Source organism: Periophthalmus magnuspinnatus, chromosome 21 (genome assembly GCF_009829125.3).
Source record: "Periophthalmus magnuspinnatus isolate fPerMag1 chromosome 21, fPerMag1.2.pri, whole genome shotgun sequence".
Taxonomy (NCBI): Eukaryota; Metazoa; Chordata; class Actinopteri; order Gobiiformes; family Gobiidae; genus Periophthalmus; species Periophthalmus magnuspinnatus.
This window is the reverse complement of record NC_047146.1, coordinates 19,700,120-19,721,819: the sequence shown is the minus strand read 5'-3', so window position 1 is coordinate 19,721,819 and position 21,700 is coordinate 19,700,120. Positions and strand designations below refer to the sequence as shown.

The 21,700-nt window shown below is 39.0% G+C and overlaps 1 protein-coding gene across 1 annotated transcript; it reads right to left on the bottom strand.

Moving 5' to 3' along the window:
* Nucleotides 1–968: 968 nt before the first annotated feature.
* arsh (arylsulfatase H) lies at nt 969–20,408 on the bottom strand. Its single transcript, XM_055230791.1, has 11 exons — nt 20,290–20,408; nt 16,172–16,327; nt 14,317–14,438; nt 13,035–13,157; nt 10,888–11,090; nt 7,285–7,505; nt 6,576–6,712; nt 6,042–6,176; nt 4,762–4,921; nt 3,016–3,137; nt 969–2,274 (listed from the first exon to the last, which is right to left on the bottom strand). The coding sequence occupies exons 1-11, from the start codon at nt 20,292–20,294 to the stop codon at nt 1,889–1,891; spliced, it is 1,770 nt and encodes a 589-aa protein (XP_055086766.1). The 5' UTR covers nt 20,295–20,408; the 3' UTR covers nt 969–1,888.
* Nucleotides 20,409–21,700: the final 1,292 nt, after the last annotated feature.

Here is a 21,700-nt window from a genome sequence, read left to right as displayed (position 1 = left end):
AATGCATGGCCTCATTTTTACTTTATCATAAATTATTATTCTTTGTTTGTTATTTGTAATTATTTATCATAGTTTTACATCAGAGAAAAAAAATACTTGAATTATAAAAACAATAGACTATACACTCCCTCTTAACTTCACTCACACTGCTCAAATTCATTCAAATGCAGTCTCACTCTGCCCTCCGCTGGTTTATTTCTGATCCTGCAATGAGAAATAGGCTCATTTATTCCTGTCAAGTCCAAAATGAAATCGGGTTGTATGTTTGTATTTGATTGGCTAATCCACCTGTCAATCACACCCTTCTGAACTAAGGGAGATTCACTGGTGACCACACACACATTACAACTGGAAAAGTGTGTTTTCTGGACACCAGGCAAGTATATAAGAGTATAAAATGATTTGGGGAATAAAATGTTACATATGCATAAATAAAATACAAAACTAAAAACGATTCATTTATTTACTTATTTACCTTTATTTAACCAGGATTTTTTTTTTAAACTAATTGAGATTAAAAATCTCTTTTTCAAGAGTGTCCTGGCCAAGAAGCAAAACAGGACACAGACATACTCATACTCATTTATAAATATCATGTCCAAACGGGTGAATGATGTGATGCTTTCTGAGTCTTAAACAGCATGTAGGGTGACCACTTCAGATAGCAGTGGGCGGTGCAATGTGGTAGGACATGACACATTTGGGTGAAGAGTGTTATATGTACGGTGGTATGGTTTTCAATGTATAGAGAATATCTGTTATCCTGCTTCCTATGTCAATCTGGAAAAAAAAAAAAATCAAAAATTATTTCTGTATTTCCTCTGGATTATATATGTTATAACCAATGGCACGTTTGTAAACAACGGTTGCAATAAAAGTCCAAAATAATATTTATTGATCATTGGGAAGAACTGCATTTTTCAGACCTTATTTGAGCAAAATATGAAGAACACTGACCCCTTCACTTGCACTACATCATTAGTTGCTTGACAGCAGATTTATTGCACTTATTTTACAACGCCCTCCTCAGGAAATCTACTCACATGGTCTTTGTGACTAAATCATTGACAACAGTTTAAATAGTGAAACAAAAAAAACAGTAATACTGTCCAACTGGATCAAAGATAAAGCACTCAATGTCCTTTTTGTCCAACAGGAGTAGGCTTGTCATGATAACACATCTTTAAATGTGATATATTGCTGAAGCTGATTGCACAATAACCCTAAAGCAGCGGTTAGATAACAAATATACAATGTTGTAAAAAAAAATAAAAAATAAAACATGAAGAGCAAAATAGAAACATGAGATAGTCAGTACTAGTCGGTAGTCAACCTACTTTGTCCCTTTTATTTTGTATCACTTGTATCACTTTACTTCCTGGTTCTATAGATGTGACAGACGTAGAGAAAATTCCATAACTGTCACCTAGCAACCATAAGGTTAACATGGGCCCAAACTTGAAAACTGTCTGTGGTGTTCTGCATGTATTTCTATGGTGGAATGTTCAACAGTTACTACTGACACAATGCACACATTAGCAAACACTGCCAAAAAGTGAAGTTTAGTTTTAAATCTGAGTTTTAAGTCTAAAAAGTAAAAAAAAAAAAGATTTAAAAAACGCATTTTCAGGAGTGAGTGTTAAATGTGTACATTCATGGTCCTGTTTAGGAGTTTCATTTTCAACAAAAAGGTGAGAGTGATTTGACCAACTGAAATAATTGTTGCTAGCTAGGTTGTGACTGTAAAGTAATTTGAGAGTGATTTTTGTAACAGTAAAAATCATCTCACTTGTTGTAACTCCGGCTAAGTCAGTTTTCTCAGGTCAGATTTTTTTTAAACAAAGCTCAAATTAAAGTCTAACAAAGCCTCAGAGGCATCAAGATTCCTTTAAAAAGTTGTCATGTTGTGTGCATCCTCCTCACACCCACACAAGGGGAATGTCCCACAGCAGGGCTGGAGCCAGGGCCTCCAGAGGATTCGGGACCAGGACATCTGAGCAGAGGGGCCCTCGGGGTGGACATGTTCCTTCAGCGTATGTCGGTGTCTCCGCACAGCCTCATCCACCTGCTCCAGCACTTCGTAGTACCGCGGCTCTGCCTGCGGGGTCAGGGGGCGGGACTCCGAGGGGTCGTGGGTGAGGTCATACAGAAGGGGCGGAGTCTGTGGGGTCACGTAATCACCATGGCACATGCAGACGTGAGTATGGTAGCAGCCCACAGCGCCCTCCGGAGAGAAGTTTGGAGTGAACATGTGGGCTTTGTAAACAGAGTCGCCTGAGGACACAAATTATTTAATCATGTAAAAATATTGTTGTAACAGCATATTAAACAGATAAAATAGGAGGCATTTTACTTCTATGGGGTAATAACTGCTAAGACATAACATATTTAGATCATTTATTGTTTTGAAAATAAAACAAAGTATTAAGTGTCCCCTCCCTTTGCTCTCTGCATCAAGCCATTTGCACTTCAGAGCGCTATCACAACATAATCAGGGTATACACTAATGAACACTGGACATTGCATCAGGTTTGTCAATTTCCTATGTATAGTTTTGTATCATGCTTTTGTATATTTCCAGAATTTGTTGAATTTTTGTGTGGGAGCATGGATGATGTCGGCTTGTGGGCGGCGCATTACACAGATTCTTAAAACTAATTGTAAGGAGGGTTCAAATAGAGCCCGGGAGAGGTCGCTAAACTACCCAAACATCTAAAACCACTTTAGGTATATTTTTGTGGGAACATAGTAGAAATCTGAAAAAAATCTATTTTGCTTTAAAAACACAATAAAGGGTCAGCAGCTATGTGGTAACTAATGTTCACTGATGTTCACACTATTTTTGTTGCAAAGCCTTTGGGAAAAATGAATACGGAAATGTGGAGTGTCTACGTACACTGGTGAATGTGTGTGTGAATGGGTGAGTGGGTATTGCTATTGATGATATGGGATGGTTTTCCCAGATACCAAAGGTAAGTCTGATAATAAGTCTGATAGTGTAGTGTGAGTACTGACTTCCCGGGGGGTGCCAGCGGACGGCGTTGAGGTAAACTCCGCAGTAGTGGAACATAAACTCATGCTCAGATCTGTGGACTGTCCCCTCCAGCAGAGGCATCAGGTTGTGACCATCCAGGAGCCTGCAAGAAACAAAGGGAAAGATCAGACAGAAACTTCAGCAGATATAAAGTGATAAATATAAAAACATGTAAATATGGACCTGCTGCTTATTACGCTAATAAGCCATTTTAAACCAATATTATAGTTTGCATTTTGCAATGAACAGAATATAAAAGAAATTATTTACGTATGATATAGTTTATTTATTTATTTATTGGTTTGACAGGGACAGCATTGCTGCAAATGCACCAGAATTAGCCATAAGGCTATTTTTCATCTGTTGTCCCTGGACAGATGACAGACCTGTCTCCCTAAAAACAAGAGTAAAATATTATAAAGTGAAAATTACAATATAACATAGAAAAAACATTAAAAATAGATATAAGAAACACTGTAAACAAAAGTGTTCAGAAAGGATAAGCAAAACACAGGCATCATACAAGACAGTCCACAGCCATTCCACAACATCCAACTCAAGAGAAAACACAAGTGTTTGGTTAGTCAGGGGGGAGTCATTAGTAATGTTAATGCAGACATGTTTGATGTGTTATGAACCAGTTTTTTAAATGTTTTTGAACAGAATATAGGTGCTTATTTTTCTGATGTTCTGAGGGACCGAGTTCCAGTCCTGTGCAGCTGTAACTGAGAAGGCACTCTGACCGAAGACACTTCTCCTCAGAGGAACAATACAGTCTCCTCGGGCAGACCCTCGTGTGACCCTCTGAGAGCTGGTTTAATCTTAAATAACCCAAAAATTGCATAATATCTTCTTTTTGCCCTGTAGACTAAACTAAAGTCTCTTCACGCGTTGACCCTGTGACCTCACCTTCATCTGTATGTGTTTTCAGATGATGAGTTATGATCATAAATGCTTAACTGCACACATCACAGCAGGCAGCAGAAGACAGGAGGCTTGTGTAGTTATGAATATGAGTGTGTAATTGTCAGGCAAAGGTCAAAGGTCAAAACCACTCTGATTTCATAATGTTCAGAGTGAGTCACTACACATGTACCTATCTGCTCCTGGACAAGTACTTAACACTCAATTAAGTACTTCCAAAGCCTGAATCATTATTAAGGCGCTGTACCTCACTTTTATGGTATTAAAAGCATAAAAAACAGAACTAGTTCATTTTAAACAGTTTGCAGATGTCTAAAGTTATTCCTCACTTGCATTTAGAGCACCCTATTTATTCACCATCATAAGTTTATAAGGAACAAATTTCAGAGAGCAGAGCGGAGATTTGCCGTCTGTTTTAATCTTAATTTTATGATGATATTTGTGATTATTTATGTTTTGATTTGTGTGATTTTAATGTCCTTCTTATTCTGTAAAGCACTTTGAATTACTTTGTGTACAAATTGTGTTATACAAATAAACTTGCCTTGCCAATAAAGCAAACAACAACTAGCATGCTAACACACACTCGGATACTGTCTGCACCTAATTACAAAATGATTTATAATTAGATGCAGACAGTGCACCGCAGACTTATTTAGACCTCAAGAGCTGCTGTCTGATTGAAGAACAATGTGTTCATTATAAATGCTTACTCTTCATTACCAAACCTTGGGTCCTTAACAAATTAATGAAGTGGTCTCTGAATATTTGTGTAAATGGCAGGAGGGGTAGGTAGATGTTACCTGTCTGGTTGGGTGTCCCGGGCCAGGTACTTGAGGGTGGGGTATAGGTCCATGAGGCTGGTGGGTTCATGCACCTGTCTACCAGGGGGCAACCTGCCAGGCCATCGGAATATCCCCGGTACCCGGATACCCCCCTCCCAGCCCCCCATCGCCTTTCCACCTACAAGACAGACAAGACACCTTAAAGATTATTGTTTTGTATATTTTGTGAACATGTGGTTTCTATCAACATGATTTGTGACTCCTCTGCTCCATAGAACTATCTCTGCACCTCTTCTTCAGACCAACTAACTTTATCTCCTCTTTGATCTCCCCCTAGGCCTTCCTCTTACTCTGTGCTTTCACTGTGAACACCATTGGACTGTTCAAATTTGCATAATGTGTATTCTTTAGAAGTAGAACTCTCTCAGAATTCTGAAACTCCCAGAGCATCAGTCATTTTGACAAGCCAATGGGGTTCTGAGGGATTGACTCAACAGAACGTGTGTCCATTTAAAAATTACATTGAAATTAATAGAGCAGTTAAAATGGCTGTTGCGGGAGATAAAAGGTAGAATTGATCATATTTCACTTAAATTTTATAATTTCCACCAAGCACCATCTTCCTTCAAAATCTGGGAGTTCTAGTGTTAATAAATAATCTTGAATTGTACTTTAAATTATAAGGTTGATCTAAGCAATTTAGCGTGAAGGGGAAAATTGCCTCTGTGATTCCCTTTCATTTATGCACAAACAAGAAAACCTCTTAGCCTGTAGCTCTAGCGCCACCTCACAGAGATGTTACCACACAGAGCCTGAGATTTGCTCAGATAAACTTTTCCTCAAATAATCATGTGCACAATCTCACAGTGTGCATGTGTACTGTCATATCATTTACATTTCTCACGTTGTGAAGTGTGACAGCCAACAATCTTATAAGGAAAACAAAATCGTACAGTGGACATCAGGCTGAAATTTTCACACGTCATTGTAAATAATGTCACTCACTCAAAACATTGATTGGCTGACCAATACGAGAAGAGTGCAGGGGAAAAGTGTCTGTATAGAGCTCTATTCAAGAGAAATGTAGTGCACCATGATGTGACAATTTTCCCAAAAAAGCAGTTCTTCATGGAGAGATCACGATTCGATTTTTATCACCATATCGCCCAGCTCCAGTTAGATGCATTACACACTGGAAATATCAAACTTTGCACTCTAACTTTCTTTTACTAAGCATGTTGGCTCAACATATAAATTACTATCACTATGAACTAAGAGTGGCTTTAACAGTTAAGGACCTTTATAAATCCCGTTCCAGCCCCCCTTCTGCCCCGTGGCGTCCTTGTCCTCCAGGTGTCCTCCATGGTCTGAGGTGAAGTACATCAGGGTGTGGTTGGACAGGCTCAGTGAATCCACCGTCTCAGTCACCTGGCCTGAACAATACACTGCATTAGAACATGAAATACACGGCTCAGAATTCACCAAACCAGCTACATTTACATGAACAGCACAAATCTGACCATTATCTGATTTCTGTAGTTATCAGATTATTGAAATGTCCTGTAAACAGATCCAGGTAACGTCAGTAATCTGAGCAAACTATGGAACAAAGATAAAAATTAAAGAGCAAATGTTAAAGTTTGACTTATTTTGAGTTATTTTAAAATTCATTGTACATTGTTTTCCAAATACAACAGTTATACTGAAAATGCACTGATTCACTGACACGTGTCACCAGGTGTTTTTCAGTATCAGATTTATTTAGTCCATCTAAACACGCAAAAAAAAAGATTTTTAATGGCCATGAGAGATGATTAGAAGTTAGTACTGACCTATAATCCAGTCCATCTCCTCCAGGTTGTCCCCGTACAGGCCGTGTCGACTTTTGCCCATAAACTGTGGGTTTTTGAAGAGTGGTGTGTGCATGTGGACCAGGGAGAAGAACAGGAGGAACGGACGCTCTTTGTTCCTACAGGGAGAGCACAGATGTTATGTGTCAGTGTCATGTTTACACACACCAAAGATCTGATCATTGTCTGATTTCTGTTGTAAATCTGATGTGGGCAATCTGATTTCTTTCTGTTTGTTGCATGGTGCAGGTTTTGATGAGGAAAATTATACAAACCAGGCAATTTAATGTGGCAAAAAAAAAAAAAAAAACATCACCAGGCTCATTCTCTGGCATGGCTCTGTAAGAAGAGCATTCACAGGGGAAAAGGATTTAATTTGCTTAACTTCTATGTTAATTCCTGTTGCTAACAGCAGAGGCAGCTCCACCGCCTCAATGCCTCATTGAAAAGGTATATAAGTTATAAGTTTATAAAGTATATTTTCCATATGCTGACATTATTTTAAGTTAGAGAATGTGAAATACTTATGCAAGATGCCCAAAAGCATGTTTAAAGAGTTAAAGCCAAACGAATGCAGAATATGTGTTCTTTCTCAAAATGATATGGGAAGTACTGGATTTTTTTATTTTATAAATTAAATTTATGCACAATATTTCTCTACAACCTCTCAGGAATCTGGAGTGTGTCCCACCTGTGGATGAAGGCCTGGGCCTCTCTGAGCAGGCGCAGAGGCAGAGTGTCCGCCCTGATGGGCTGCTCCACCACCTCCCTGTCCCTCATCAGCACACAGTTCCACCTGCGCAACATCCCGAAAGGCACCACCCACACCGAGGTCAGGAGCAGGAGGAGGAGCAGAAGGTAAAGCAGGAGAGAGAAGCTGAGGTCCACCAGACCACACCAGTGCACACACACCTGCAGATCAGATCAGTTGAATGCCTTAATTAAAGAGGGGGTATTTTACTTCTACTTGTAGGTATTAAGTGCACATATTTATATCACCATGTTACCCTTTATTGTTTTGAAAATGCTTAATTCGCCAAAAACAATGTATTAACATGTTTGATTAATTTTAGCATTAAATGCATCAGCATTTTAGAATGTTAGCATTCTAAGTAATGAATTAAACTAATTCTGCTTTCTGATTGATAATTATCATGAGAATCAAAACACTGAATTATAACATAAACAACTTGTCCATCAGGTCCAATGTTTTTGTAATTAAGAATAAATCAGCATTACACATTTGACTTGAACATGTTTACCTCATATCTGTCATGTTTGTGACATTTAAAATCTGAATCTTGCATACAGTTCTATTGAACTCTAATACATTACAGCACCACATGGAGGCGCTAGAGTACAGCTTCAGGACTGTGTTTCCACATTACAGTCTAGAACTGAGCAGCTGAGTGTATGCAGTATATTGGATTACACCGTCTGTTATTCACACTGTTATTGTTGGTTTATCTCCTCCCTCTGTCTCTTCAGCCCAAGTCATTATTGTAATAAACTCCTCACATCAGGCTGGGACATGTCCTATTTGTGCTGGTAAATAATATGAGGTGTGCCTGATGTGTTACCATAGAAATAACCACTGCCAAAGCGTTTTGATTTACCAAAAACATTGTGACCGAAAAACACAGATACTTTGTACCAATGTTGTTGAACCAGTAAACAGTTCAATTCAATTTGCTCAACTTGTTAATTGGAGGTAAAGGAGAAGATTTCTGGAGCTTTCTACCATGTTATAACATTGTTCCTTCATGTTTTGTTTCATTCACACATGTTTGAGAATCCTTTTATTATTAGTCTGTCTACTTCTCTAAAGCTCAAAATGCTCTGTTCCACCTTGTGATGTCATGAAAGGTTTTCAAGTAGATAAAAGGTAGCAGTTCTGTTTGAGATGAATTATCCTAAATATGTGCGTTAAACATTTGCAAATTAAACAAAACACAACTCCAGGTCTGTTTTTGATGAGGAAAGAACATTATAACATAGATTAGGAAATAGGGCCCTTTAATGATTCACTAAAATGGAGAAACAGGCCACCTTATACACGTGAGATAAGTCTACTAAAGTCTAGGACTTGACACTTGTGACACTCCTTGAAACCTTCTTTTAAAGGCGCACTACATAGCTTTTCTGGTTGAAGGTCGGTGTGTTTTTCCTGGAATGCTCCACAGTGTGACATTAAACATATTTATCTCCATGGACACAACCCAGTACCACTACTAGGCCAAGTTACAGGTCAGATCTGTAGAGAGGCAACCCCGCTCATAATGCATGTGATAATGCATGATTTTCAAGGTATTTTTGAGCAAGAAAAATAGCTGTAATGGAATAAATACATAATAGTTTAATGCCATAGAGCAATAACATCTCCATGGAAACGTCTACACAGCAGACCCTCGACCAGAAAAAAATGACATAGTGCACCATTAAAACAGTGTAACATGTGAAGGTAAACAAGTACACATAAATACACAGTAGTCTTTACATTACTACTTCTGTGTACTTGTACTTTTTTGTCTGTTTGTTCAGATCATGTGACTACTTTCATTGGTTTGTGACTCAGCCTTTCATTCAAATCTGGAAATCTTTCTCCCTCCTTCTCTCTCACACACACTCTCTCTCCCCATAGTTTCTCTCCCAACCCCTGTCATCTCTCTCTTTCCCACCTCCTCGTCTTTCTTTGCCTCCCTCTCTCTCGCCCCATTTCTCTCTCACTCACCCCCTCTACTCTCTTTCTCTCTCACCCCCAACCTCTCCTGTCATGTTGCCAAATTCTCCCGTGTTGCATAAGTGCGGTTTCTGTTTTTGATTACCCCAGCACTCTTTCTCTTCCCGTTCCCCTCTTCTTTCTCTCTCTCTCTCTCTCTCCCTCCCTCTCCCCCCCTCTCTTTCCTTCACCCGCTCTCCTTTTCTCTCCCTCCTTCGCTCTCTACATTTCTTCTTCTCCCTCTCTGTCTTCACTCCCCTTTCTCTGTCTTCCTTGTCTGTTACTCTTTTTCTCCTTCGTTCTCTTTCTCTCTCTCTTCCTCCTTCTGTTTTTTTTGCTCACTTGCTCTCTTCCCATTTCTCCTTGTCTCTCTATGACACTTTGTCTCCTCTGCTCTCTTCCCCTTTGTCTCCTCCTTCCTTCCTCTCTCTTTCCCCTCCTTCCTCTTTCTCTCTCTCACTTCTTCCCTCCTCTATTTCTTCTTCTCCTCCTCCATCTTTCATTTTCACTCTCTCCATCTCTCTCCCTCCCTCTCTCCTGCTCTCCCTCTCCCCCTCCCTCTTCTCCCTCTCACTCCCCTCCCCTCTCTCTCGGTCCCCTCTCTTCCCCTTTCTCTTCTCTCTCTCTCCCTCTCTCCTTCCCCCTCTGACTCTGTCCCTCTCTCCTCCCCCCTCTCTCCTGCTCTCTCCCTCCCTCCCCCTTCTCCCTTTCCCTGTGACTCCCCTCCCCTCTCTTCCCCTTTCTCTCTCCCTCCTTCCCTCTTTCCCTCTCCTCTCGCTCTCCCTCCCTCTCCCTCTCTCCTTTCCCTCTGTCCTCTCCTGCTCTCCCTCTCTCCCTCCCTCCCCCTCCCTCTCTCCCTCCATCCCTGAGGCGCTCTCACTTGACTTGACAGTGCTGATATGATCACTATGGCAGCCATCTTTATTATGCAGATTGATCAGTGCACGGGTTAGTCACATGTGCTGATCGAGCGTGTAAACTTGTTTTGGAGCCATTTGTCACTAAGAGCAGTTTCATTTAGACCCACATCAATATATTTAAAGTGACAAGTGCCTCATACATGTCCCAGTGTGTAATAAATCATACATGTGATCACTGTAGTTGAATCGTTTATGAGTCATAAACAATGCTCCATCAATTTTTCAGACTGGGGAGTGCCATTGCAATGAACAGTTCAAAACAATATTTTTTTTTCATTTGAATGGGAAAAACTCCTCAAAATGTTGCATATAACAGAAAGTTGAAACCCACACATATGTTGTCTTTGGCAGGAAATGTTTAAAATGAGTCGGGCGAAAATTTATGGACTTAAAAATTGCGTAGGACTTGTATCAGTGACATCACAATTCTGGGAATTTTAAACAGTGTTTGGTGAGGCTCAGGCAAAGGAGCAGTGAAAGCAGTGTGAATGATGCGGAATACTGCTCAAGGCATGTTTTTGGTGATGGACCAACATTCTAGCTCACAGTACCGATAATCAGATATTAATACCTGCTCAAATGAGTGTCTAGTTTCGATACTAGTTTTAGTATCAATTAGTATATGATTTTCGATACTTCTGACACCCCTACTCACCAGTGTGACCAACCCCAGCCCCAGCAGCAGGGTGAGACTACGGAGCACCTTCTGTAGGTCGGCCAGAATGTCGCTCCCATGCCCAGGCACGCAGTCGTTGAACCAGGTGAAGGGCAGACCGTAGAAGGAAGAGAAGCCGTGCAGGTTTGGGTGGTGGCAGTGGTCCTCGCGCTGCTCACAGCTCACGCCCTGGTGCCACTTACCTGCACACACGCACAGGTTGGGATTACATGTTTTTTGGAGACATTACATACATTCATTTCCTGGAGATTGATCCTAACCATAACCATAGTCACTAGTACTTACCTAACCTTAAAGGCATTAAATTACAAAAAAAATTGACTCCTGTGAGTTTTAAGTCATGTTGTAATGCTGTTTCCTCCTCAAAAACATACCCGGAGTTGTTTTGTTTCATTCACACGTTTGCATAAGCCTTTATAATTAGTCTGTCTAAGCTCAAAGCTCAAAATGCTCTATTCCACCTTGTGTTGTCATGTAATGGTAGTTTTCAAGTTAACAGCTACCTTAAACCTTTAGTTTAGTAGAGATTGGCAATTCCAAGACTGAAATTATTCAAATGATGATCACAAGGTGTTTCTGGTGGATGTTGATGTTAGTAGATTTGAAATAGACCGGAATTTCATACTGTCTGAAAATTCTCTGAAGCTTTTCAGACACACCAGCTCTGAAAGATTACACCTTTCCTTCTAGGTTTCTCCACGTGGACAAAGCCCTCTCTGCCTGTGGTTATCAAAAATGGGCCTTCAGTAAATCTAAGAGAGCTAAAAAACAGGACAACAGGGAATTTGAACCTATTCCTTACACAGCTGGTGTGTCTGAAAAGCTTTACAGAATTTTCAGACAGTATGAAATTCCAGTCTATTTCAAACCTACAAGCACTTTGAGACAGAAAATGGTTCACTCAAAGGACAAAACCCCGAGCCACAAAGTAAAGTGGTCTACTCCATCCAGTGCAGTGAAGAGTGCAGTGAGTGTTGGAGAAACTAAACAGCCACTCCATAAGAGAATGTACCAACACGTCACAAGAGCTCGTCTGGACCCCAGTCTGTTGTACATCTCCATCTCAAAGACACTAACCACTCCTTTGAAGACAGTGAAGTTCAGATCTTGGTCAAAGAAAAGAAATGGTTTGAGAGGGGAGTTAAAGAAGCCATTTTTGTTAGGAAAGACAATCCTTCTCCTAAGCCCAAAGCAAACCAAAGAAAACAATAGGGTTAGCCAGGATATTAATAGGTGTGAAATTACTCATTAAGGGCTTGAATAATTATGCTAAGTAGGACTCAGGCACAGTGCACACCTAGCGTAGCTCAATAGACCTAGCCTACAAACAGAAACATTAAACAATAGGTTTTCAGTTTCAGTGTAGTTAGCTCCTCCTTTCAGACAGATATAAGGCAGTGTCCACCAGTAATCTGACCAGAACTGAAGAAGCGGTTTGGATGAGCAGCGAAACATTTTCACTCCTACAACTTTTTGTCCAGTTGACAGATTTTATATTTTTATTTTACTATGGATCAGACCTGGATGACTGAGGTATTACACAGATGCCCTTTAATTTTATCATTTGATTTACTGGTTGGACACGGGCTGCAAATATGACATATGTAGAAGTATTTCCAGTTCTGTTACCTAGCAACCATACTCTAAATAAAGGCCAAAGCTGTAAGTATAATTTACGCAATAGTGATTATCCCACAAATAAAATTACATGACTAAACCATTATTTAAATTTTAATTAAGGTTTAAACTGACAGAAAAATTACTTCCTGGTCTTTGATTTTGGATGGAATTTTCTGTCTACCTGATATAGGTGGAGGTATTCAGTTTTAGGACTCATCACTCCTTCCTGGATTTTTGTACTTTTATTTTCAGCCTATTTCCCACAAGCTGACACTTAACTGATGTAAAATGAAGTTAAATACTTACCACAGAAAAACCTGTCACATGCACTTTAACCTAAAGCCTAACCTTAAGCTATACCTTAAAAAACAAATGCTTTTTTCCATGTGTTAAGTGTGACACTACAACTAAACATACATCAATCAATTTTACATTTTGTTCAGTGTAAAGATGTGTAATATTTATCAAAAACAACTTAATAATAGGCTTAATAGAGGCATCATTACCCACGAGGCCGGTGGTGTAGCCCTGCTGCTGGAGCCTCTTGGCGAAGGTGGTCTCAGAGGGAGGCAGCCCCCCAGAGCCCCCCAGGAAGAGCAGCACCTGCACTCGGCCCTCACTGCCCAGGCCTGGGACAAAGCACAAAAGGCATCATTACAATGTGGGTCAAAACTGACCTGTATACACCACATAGTCATGAGATAACCTTAAAAAAACATTTTTTTCCCCCATATCAAACCACATTTCAAATAGAGCTGCGAAACTGGGCAGTACCTGGAGGACTAAAGTGTTGTGAGAGAAGGGGTGTGGCCTAGAGGCATAAGGAAGTGAGATTGGTTTAACAGGTATCCACACTACAAACACCTGCAGTAAGTGTTTGTAACCAGAAACACCTCGCTGTAGTTATGTGTGATGTCGCATAGTACTTGGAATTGCAGGGCACTGAAGGCAGCACAAATTTTGATTTAGGAGTTTTTCACCAGAAACTACAAATTTACCTAGTTTGTATTAAAGTTGCCAAAAAATGACTCTAGCTAATGATATTAACACACCATGTACACAGTTTATTAGAGGAAAAAAGTGTTGTAGTGTTTCGTTAATTCCACTTCAAAGTTTTAATGCATGAAGTAAAAATTGTCTTGCCCCTGGACAGATATGGATTTAATTATGCAGCGTTTTTGTGCTTTAGTTTCTCTGCTCTGGACATGTGGGTTAATGTGTGATATTACAGGGCACACAGTTATTGTACTGTTATTGTACTATTATTGTAGTTTTTGTACTTTTTTGTGCTGTTTTTGTACTGTTTTTGTGCTGTTTTTGTACTGTTTTTGTACTGTTTTTGTACTGTTATTGCACTGTTATTGGCACTGGGATCTCATGTTCAAGAAATTAAACTAATAGTTTTGTGAAGAAAACATTTTTTTCCAGCAAGCCTAAACTGGTGATGATTAATGGATTTTTAAAATGGCCAGAGTTTCTAGTGTTGACAGTGCCATGAGGTTAATTTGATAGTAATTGTCCAGTATGAAAACAAACTCAACTCTGTGGTATGAAAAAATGACATTAAAATATTCTATTTTGACATAAAAATTCAACAATTAATGACAATTCAAACCCAGAGATTTGTGAGGTTCAGAAGGCGAGGATCTCATTAACTGGATTCAAGATTGAAACAGGCAGTTGAAAGGTCAAAAAAGTAAATTCTGCATAATGTGTCTTTTAAAATAGAAGCACATTACAGAGTTCAGAGGGAGAGAGGAGAGGGACAGAGAAGAGGTGGACATGTACCCGAGCGCAGGGCGTAGCGTCCGGTCAGGAAGGCAGTGCGGCTGGGCGTGCATAGGGGGGCAGCAGACAGATGCTGGGTCAGTTTGACCCCCTCTGAGGCCAGTCTGTCGATGTGAGGCGTCCTATAGGGGGACACAGAGGACAGGCATTTTATCACATCACATTTTTCAATAAGCAGAGTGTTCACTGTTTGTATTGTGGCTACGTGACATTTGAGAACTCTACATACACTAACAGTCTTTGTATTTGCCCCTTACCAAATTTGTACTTTTTCTGCACCTTTGTCACTCTTAGCCATTTCAGATCCAGCAAACTTATATATTAAACAAAGATAACTCACAAGTAAACACAAAATGCAGTTTTAAGTGATGATTTTATTTATTAAGGGGAAAAAATCCATCTGAATGCCCATTACCTAATAACCAGCTGAACCACTCTTAACAGCAACAACTGAAGTCAACCATTTGCAAGACGTTAGCAGCGTTAGCAGCGTTAGCAGCGTTAGCAGCGTTAGCAGCGTTAGCAGCGTTAGCAGCGTTAGCAGCGTTAGCAGCGTTAGCAGCGTTAGCAGCGTTAGCAGCGTTAGCAGCGTTAGCAGCGTTAGCAGCGTTAGCAGCGTTAGCAGCGTTAGCAGCGTTAGCAGCGTTAGCAGCCCCAAACCATGACACTACCATGTTTCACTGTTGACATGATGTTCTTTTTTATCAAATGCATCGTTCATTTCACCGTTCATTTTACACCAGATCTATCGGGATGCACTCCTTCTAAAAAGTTCAACATTTGTTTCATCAGTCCACAGAATATTTTCCCAACAGCTTTGGGGATCATTGAGATGTTTTTTGGCAAAGTGAGAGGAGCCTTTATGTTCTTTTTTGTCAGCGGAGGCTTTTGGCTTGGAGCTCTGCCATACACGCCATTTTTGCCTAGTCTCTTTCTTATGGATCATGAACACTGACCTTTACTGAGGCAAGTGAGGCCTGCAGTGGTTTAGATGTTGTTCTGGGTTCCTTTGTGACCTCTTGGATCAGTCGTCGCTGTGCTCTTGGGGTAATTTTTGTAGGCCGGCCACTCCTGAGAAGGTTCACCACTGTACCACACGTTCTCCGTTTGTGGATAATGGCTCTCACTGTGGTTCGCTGGAGTCCCAAAGATTTAGAAATGGCTTTGTAACCTTTTCCAGACTGAGACATGTCAATTACTTTTCTTCTTAGCTGCTTCTGAATTTCTTTGGATCGCAGCATGATGTCTTGGGTTCAATTTGGCCGACTTAATTTTGTCAGACAGGTTCCATTTAAGTGATCTCTTGATTTGAAAGGGCAGCAATCAGGCCTGGGTGTGGTTATGAAAATGAACTTAGCTTTCCACAATAATATTATTAATCACAGTTACCTCATCATTTAACAAGGGCGGCAATTACTTTTTCACACAGGATCACGTAGAAAATAAAATCATCACAGAAAAGCTGCGTTTTATGTTTACTTGGGTTATCTTTCCAAAATTACAGTTGTTCTAGTTGTCATGTATAAGTAAATGACGACTGGAAAGCAGCATCACAGTCTGCGTTTTTTTGAATAATCAAGTAAATACTGCACAGTGGGTGAGGACAGGGGGTAGGTGAAAACAGGAATTTTCTGAGCACTGAAGCCTCAAATGCAGGACAATATGTGATGACTCACTCATGCCTGAGTCAATAGAAATACAAATCGGAGTGAAGTAATGATGAGGGAACACCATTATAATGTGGTTAGCAAAAGTCCCATTTTCACATCAGACATCACATTTAATAAATCACATTAAATAAATAAATATTATAATAAATAATCTGTGAGTGAGGGCGAGCATTGATTTCACAAACCTGATGGTGTCGTTACCATAACAACCAATATCCCCAATGCCCAGGTCGTCCACCATTATCAGAATAAAGTTAGGGAGGCGGTCCTTATCTGGTCCAGTGACATCACTTCCTGTGACCTGGAGGACAGACAGGACCAGACACGCCCACCATGCATACCTGTACCAGAAACACAAATATGCAAATTATATACCTTTTAACAATGTTAAAATATCACTTAATTTTATTTTATTTGAAATGTATTTGTACAAATTATTGTACCATAATGCAAATATTGTCATATGTCAAACTATTTTAACTACAAATTGTGTTCTATGTAGTTCCTCCTTACACACTTACACTACCAGTTAAACGTTTGGACACACTTTAATTTATGTATCTTCTTTATTTCCATGATTATTTACATCATAGTTTTTCACTGAAGGCATCAAAACTATGAATGGACATGTATGGGATGTAGTAAACAAAAAAAACTCAAAATGACCCTAAAAAGAGCCCTTTGCTTTGACGACTGGTTTAAATGCATTTTATGACCCTGACCAGGCACAGCTGTGAAGTGAAAACCATTTCAGGAGACTTCACCAAGAAGGACAAATGTTTTCATCGCTGTAGACAAAGAAAAGGGTGGACACTTGAAGGAATTTGAATCTAAGCTATAAAACATATTTCGTTTCGTTTTTCTTTGCTTCATAATTCCACATATCTTGCTTTATATATTTATTGTTTTACATATATATGTATGTAAAATGTATTTAGTAGTATAAAGAAAAAAGAAAAAAATATATATTCAATGAGAAAAACAACATAATACATAATATTGCTGTATTATCGAGGTGTTATTGGTGAGATTTGTATATCGTTAAATTCTTAGTAAAAATACAGCCATCATAATATGCATTTCATGTTATGATATTTATTGCAACATGTGGAGATGCAGATGGAGAACAGAATTGAAGAAATACTACTTTTTCCTTGACAAGCCTTTGGTGCTATATTAGTGCAGACAGTGTGAGTTATTTCTTCATACTGTCTGCACTGAAATGAAGCAAAGGATCATGGTCTATGTAGTTTCCTCTGTGTTTCTAACTCTTGATGAAACAAAACAAAGCATGTAAGTAAGGGAGCTTATGATTCAATATAATGTGAATGATATTTTGGTTGTTGTTACATCCCTAAGATTTACACCATCATAAATTTATATTAAGCTTTTCAAATTGCAACCATAGATTTTCAAATTTTACAGACCTAAATTATGTTTACAAGATATTTCAGATTCTTGTTTTTATTTCTCCTGCAGGATCAGTCACATGTTTGTGAAATAACAGCCTGTCAAAATGAGAACTGTAAAAATGATTTCACATTTGTCCATAAAATCTACATCAAAGCTAAATCTTCTGAATATTACAAACATTATGAAGGACCACAGATTTCTCACAATAGTCATATGATATTTTGTTCTGATATGGCCCAAAGAACAATGGCTTTCCTTATGAGAGTAATTGCAATAAAAACTAGATGCTCTGGACTGACAAATGGTGATAGGCATTTTGTGTCTATGACATCAATCACACCACTACAGGCAAAGTTTGTGTCCTGCCCAGGGACACAACAACAGGATGAGAAGCAGGTGGATGGGATTGAACCACTAACTCCTCACACCATATGTTCTATTAAAGTCGTATTGAGCATGTTATAACGCTGCTCCCTCATCAAAACATGCCTGAGAGTTGTTAAGAGGTTTTATAAGTCACCCATGCATGTTTGTGTAATCTAGCAATCTCTCTCGGGGACTATTCCAACCCAATTTAGGGTTAAGTGTACGAGCCCAGGACACAACAGCAGTCTCCACTAGAGCCACTGCTCCCCCACTGTGGCACCTTGTATTCCCCCTTTGTATTCCTTGTATCTGTTTGTGCAGAAAAAAAAAGTACCCAACGTACAAAGAAATAGTACCCACGATAAATACTGATTCCCAAAAATTATTGTTTCATGTTTTCAACAATAACTTGATATAGTAACTATCGAGACAGGCCTATCTGACTGTTACATTTTATTTATATTTATATATTTTTTGTTCTAACGATCCCATAACTCTACAAATGTGCCAGCTCTGGTTTAACAAGGTAAAATGTTTTTTTCACAAACAGGTTGTGAAAGTAGTGATAATATTGTAGCCTGTGAAACTGTTACACAAGCCCTGGTTCTGGTCTGACAGACTCACTTTGGAATTTATTTGAAAACATGTATGTTTTACTACTGTTTGTGTTACTCACAGTGGTGCACTCAATTTTACTCAATTTTCACAGATACTGAGGTAAAAAGTTACAAAAGTAAAAGCATCACATGTAAAAATCTACTTAAGTTAAAATATTTAAGTACCCATTTAAAAATGTACTTCAAGAGTAAAAAGTAAAAGTATATCACACAAGTGTTATTAATTTGTGTTAAATGTAGTGATAATGATTAAAAACTATACATATGTCGGTCAACAGCAGCAATATGAATACATTTCTTAATTTTTCATATTAATTTTATGTACAGTATTTATTTTTGTTTGCTCAATGCCGAAGCTTTAACTCAAAAACCTCAGTCAGGATGTTTCCACCAACATGGTAAAAATAACTCCTCAAATCATTTGAAAAGTACCTTTTACATTTCAGTCCAGTTAATCATGTAGTGGAGTAGAATGTGCAGATACATACAATCAAATGTACTGAAATAATATTGTATCTGCAAAATTTACTTAAATAAAGTACAGATGCCCAAAAATTGTACTCAAGTATAATAATTTACTACTAGTACTTCATTGTTTTCTACCACTGATAACTCAACATATATAATGTGATAATGTTCACTATGATTTCTGAAAACACAATATTTTTACTAGATTAATGAATGAAAGACCTAGTTTAGTTACACATTGAACAACAAAGAAAAAATTATCTGCTTGTGACCTGAGTAGATGATAAAAGATAAGAGCAGCTGAAGACATAAACTACAACCGGACCATAAAATAAACTTCAACACCTAAAGCATAAGTAATAAACTCAGAAAACACTTAAATTAAACATGGTATTAAACTGAGTCACCAACCAAAGGAAGCTCAAACTTGGCCTGAGCGATCTTTGTGTCCTTGGGCAACACACACACACACACACACCCCTACACCCACCCACCCACCCACCCACACACACACACACACACACACACACACCCACACCCCCACACCCCCACACACCCCCACACACCCACCCCCACACACACACACATATAAAAAGCAACATATTGGATTAAAAGCAACATAAAACGTGCAGTGCCTTAACTGATGTTTGAGGCTTTAGTGTTTTGTCGAGGGTCTGTCCACAGCTCAGTGTGATGCTGTGACTCACAGCAGGACGTGTGTGCTGAGCGTACTGGAGCAGGGGCGGAGGGCTTGGGATTCACTAGCACTGACACAGATATTGGACACAAATGATCAGTGGTTTGTGGAAAACACATGCTAAGTTTAATAAGAGTGTCCTATATTTTTTACTAATAATAAAATAAGTAAAAGCCTCTTGGGAGATAATTCTCAGTTAGACTGCTAGATGCATTTATTCATCTAAAATCCACCAGATTACAGAATTTCTCAATGGGGGACCCTGGATTCCCCTGTGTGAAAGAGGTACACTGCATCAGACTTTTGAGAAAAATGTAGGTACAAATGAAAAGGGCTGTCCCAGTGTAGCTGCAGGTCAAGTGACGTCCATGATCTACACAATGAGACAAGCAGGTGGCGGACCGCCTGAATCTGAAATGTGACAGTGCTCCTTTAATCTTATATTGGGTTAATTGCAGAAAAGTAGACCTCTAATAAACTGCATTAATATCAGCCTATTTCAAAGCAAATTAGACTAATGCGGGTCAATAGTCGTCTATTATGTATTTAAGTGAAAATGAAGTATAGTGTGCAGAAGTTTGTGCATTATAAAAGCTTTCATTATTAAAGCTTTCATAACACGGATGTTGAACCGTGCAGCGGCTAGCGGAGGGCACATACACTTTGTTGCTTAACTTTGAACATATTTTGTCTTATTTTTACACGTTGTCACGGTGAATCTTTGCAGCAAAAGCGAACTTACCACATGGTGCACACTCAGCACAGCTCCGGGATGAATACAGGGATTCATGAGGACCGTACAGTGGCTTCCTGATCCCTCGCGCTCCGCTTCTACCGTAATACACCGGGAATGACGCACCCGGACCTCCGCGTGCAGGCCGTAATCTGTGACGTAGTGACGCAGCAGACACGAGATAAGGGTGAGCAGAGTGTGATAGTTAATAATTATTTTACACAGGCCAATAATGATTATTAAGTGGTGCAAACAGGGTTAAACGTTATTTATATCCTGTCCACAATATCACACAATAATTAAAAGCATTTATTTATTTGTTCATTTATTTATTTATCTATTTATTTATTTATTTGCTCATTTATTTATTTATCTATTCATTCATATATTAATTTATTCGTTTGTTCATGCATTCATTTATTTATTTGCTCATTTATTTATTTATGTATGTATTTATTCATTTATTTATTCATTCATTTATTAATTTGTTCATTTATTTATTTATATTTCATTTGTTCTTGTTATTTCCAATATGGTTCTAAATGTTGAATGTTAATGCAAAAATAACCTTCCTTTCCACTTGATGTTAACGCTTTAGCTTTGGTAAAAAAATAAATAAATAAATAATTTACTCCACAACAGTCTGGCTGCAGACGGACACACAGATGACATTACCCCGCAGACTCCACCAGGAGGTCTGCACAACATCTTCATGAGTTCAGGTGCATTCCATAGGTGTGCGCCCCCTGGTGGCATGTGTCATTTACCTTCGCGCTAGTAAATGAAGCTTGATTTACGAAGTTTGATGTAGTGCTGTACTGCTAGAAAATACCTTTTACAGTAATAAAATTAAATGAACTGGCACGGCATAGAAGGTAAACAGCGCCCCCTACTGGTATTAAAGTGGTTTAGCCACAGATCAAATGAAACCTGCGCAAATACCGAATCGTTAAACTTTAATGTCCCAACTTTATGTACAACTAATCAGTGTTCTCTGGTTTATAGACTATGAATGTAAAAATGATCTCTGTTATTATGTTTTCACAAGGTATATTTTGTTAAAGTTATGAAGTAGCTACAATTGAGAAAAAATCACCTTGAACGTTATATTTGCCCATTGATATTCAATCTAAACAGAAATAAACGGGTGCGACGAAATAATAAAAAATAATGTACATAATGTATGTAACGTACGCGCAAAGACACCAGTGGAAGTATGGTCCGTGGTGTAGGCATGTCCCATTTCGACAAGATGGCGGTTACACTGAGGAGTACACATTTTCGGCCGGGTACTTCGATCGGTACTTAGGGGAGTACTTTGAATGGTGCATTTGGCGAATTGGGACACTGTCTATGATTCATCAAACAGGCTTCCACCCTTCAAACTTTGTTGGTTGTAATCAGGGCAGTGATGTATGAT

Excerpts from the sequence above, each read along its gene's own strand:
- arsh (XM_055230791.1), bottom strand. Across the intron at positions 14,439-16,171 it reads TATGGTAACGACACCATCAG|GACGCCTCACATCGACAGAC; the intron begins GTTTGTGAAATC and ends GTCCCCCTATAG. Across the intron at positions 6,177-6,575 it reads GGAGATGGACTGGATTATAG|GCCAGGTGACTGAGACGGTG; the intron begins GTCAGTACTAAC and ends TGTATTGTTCAG.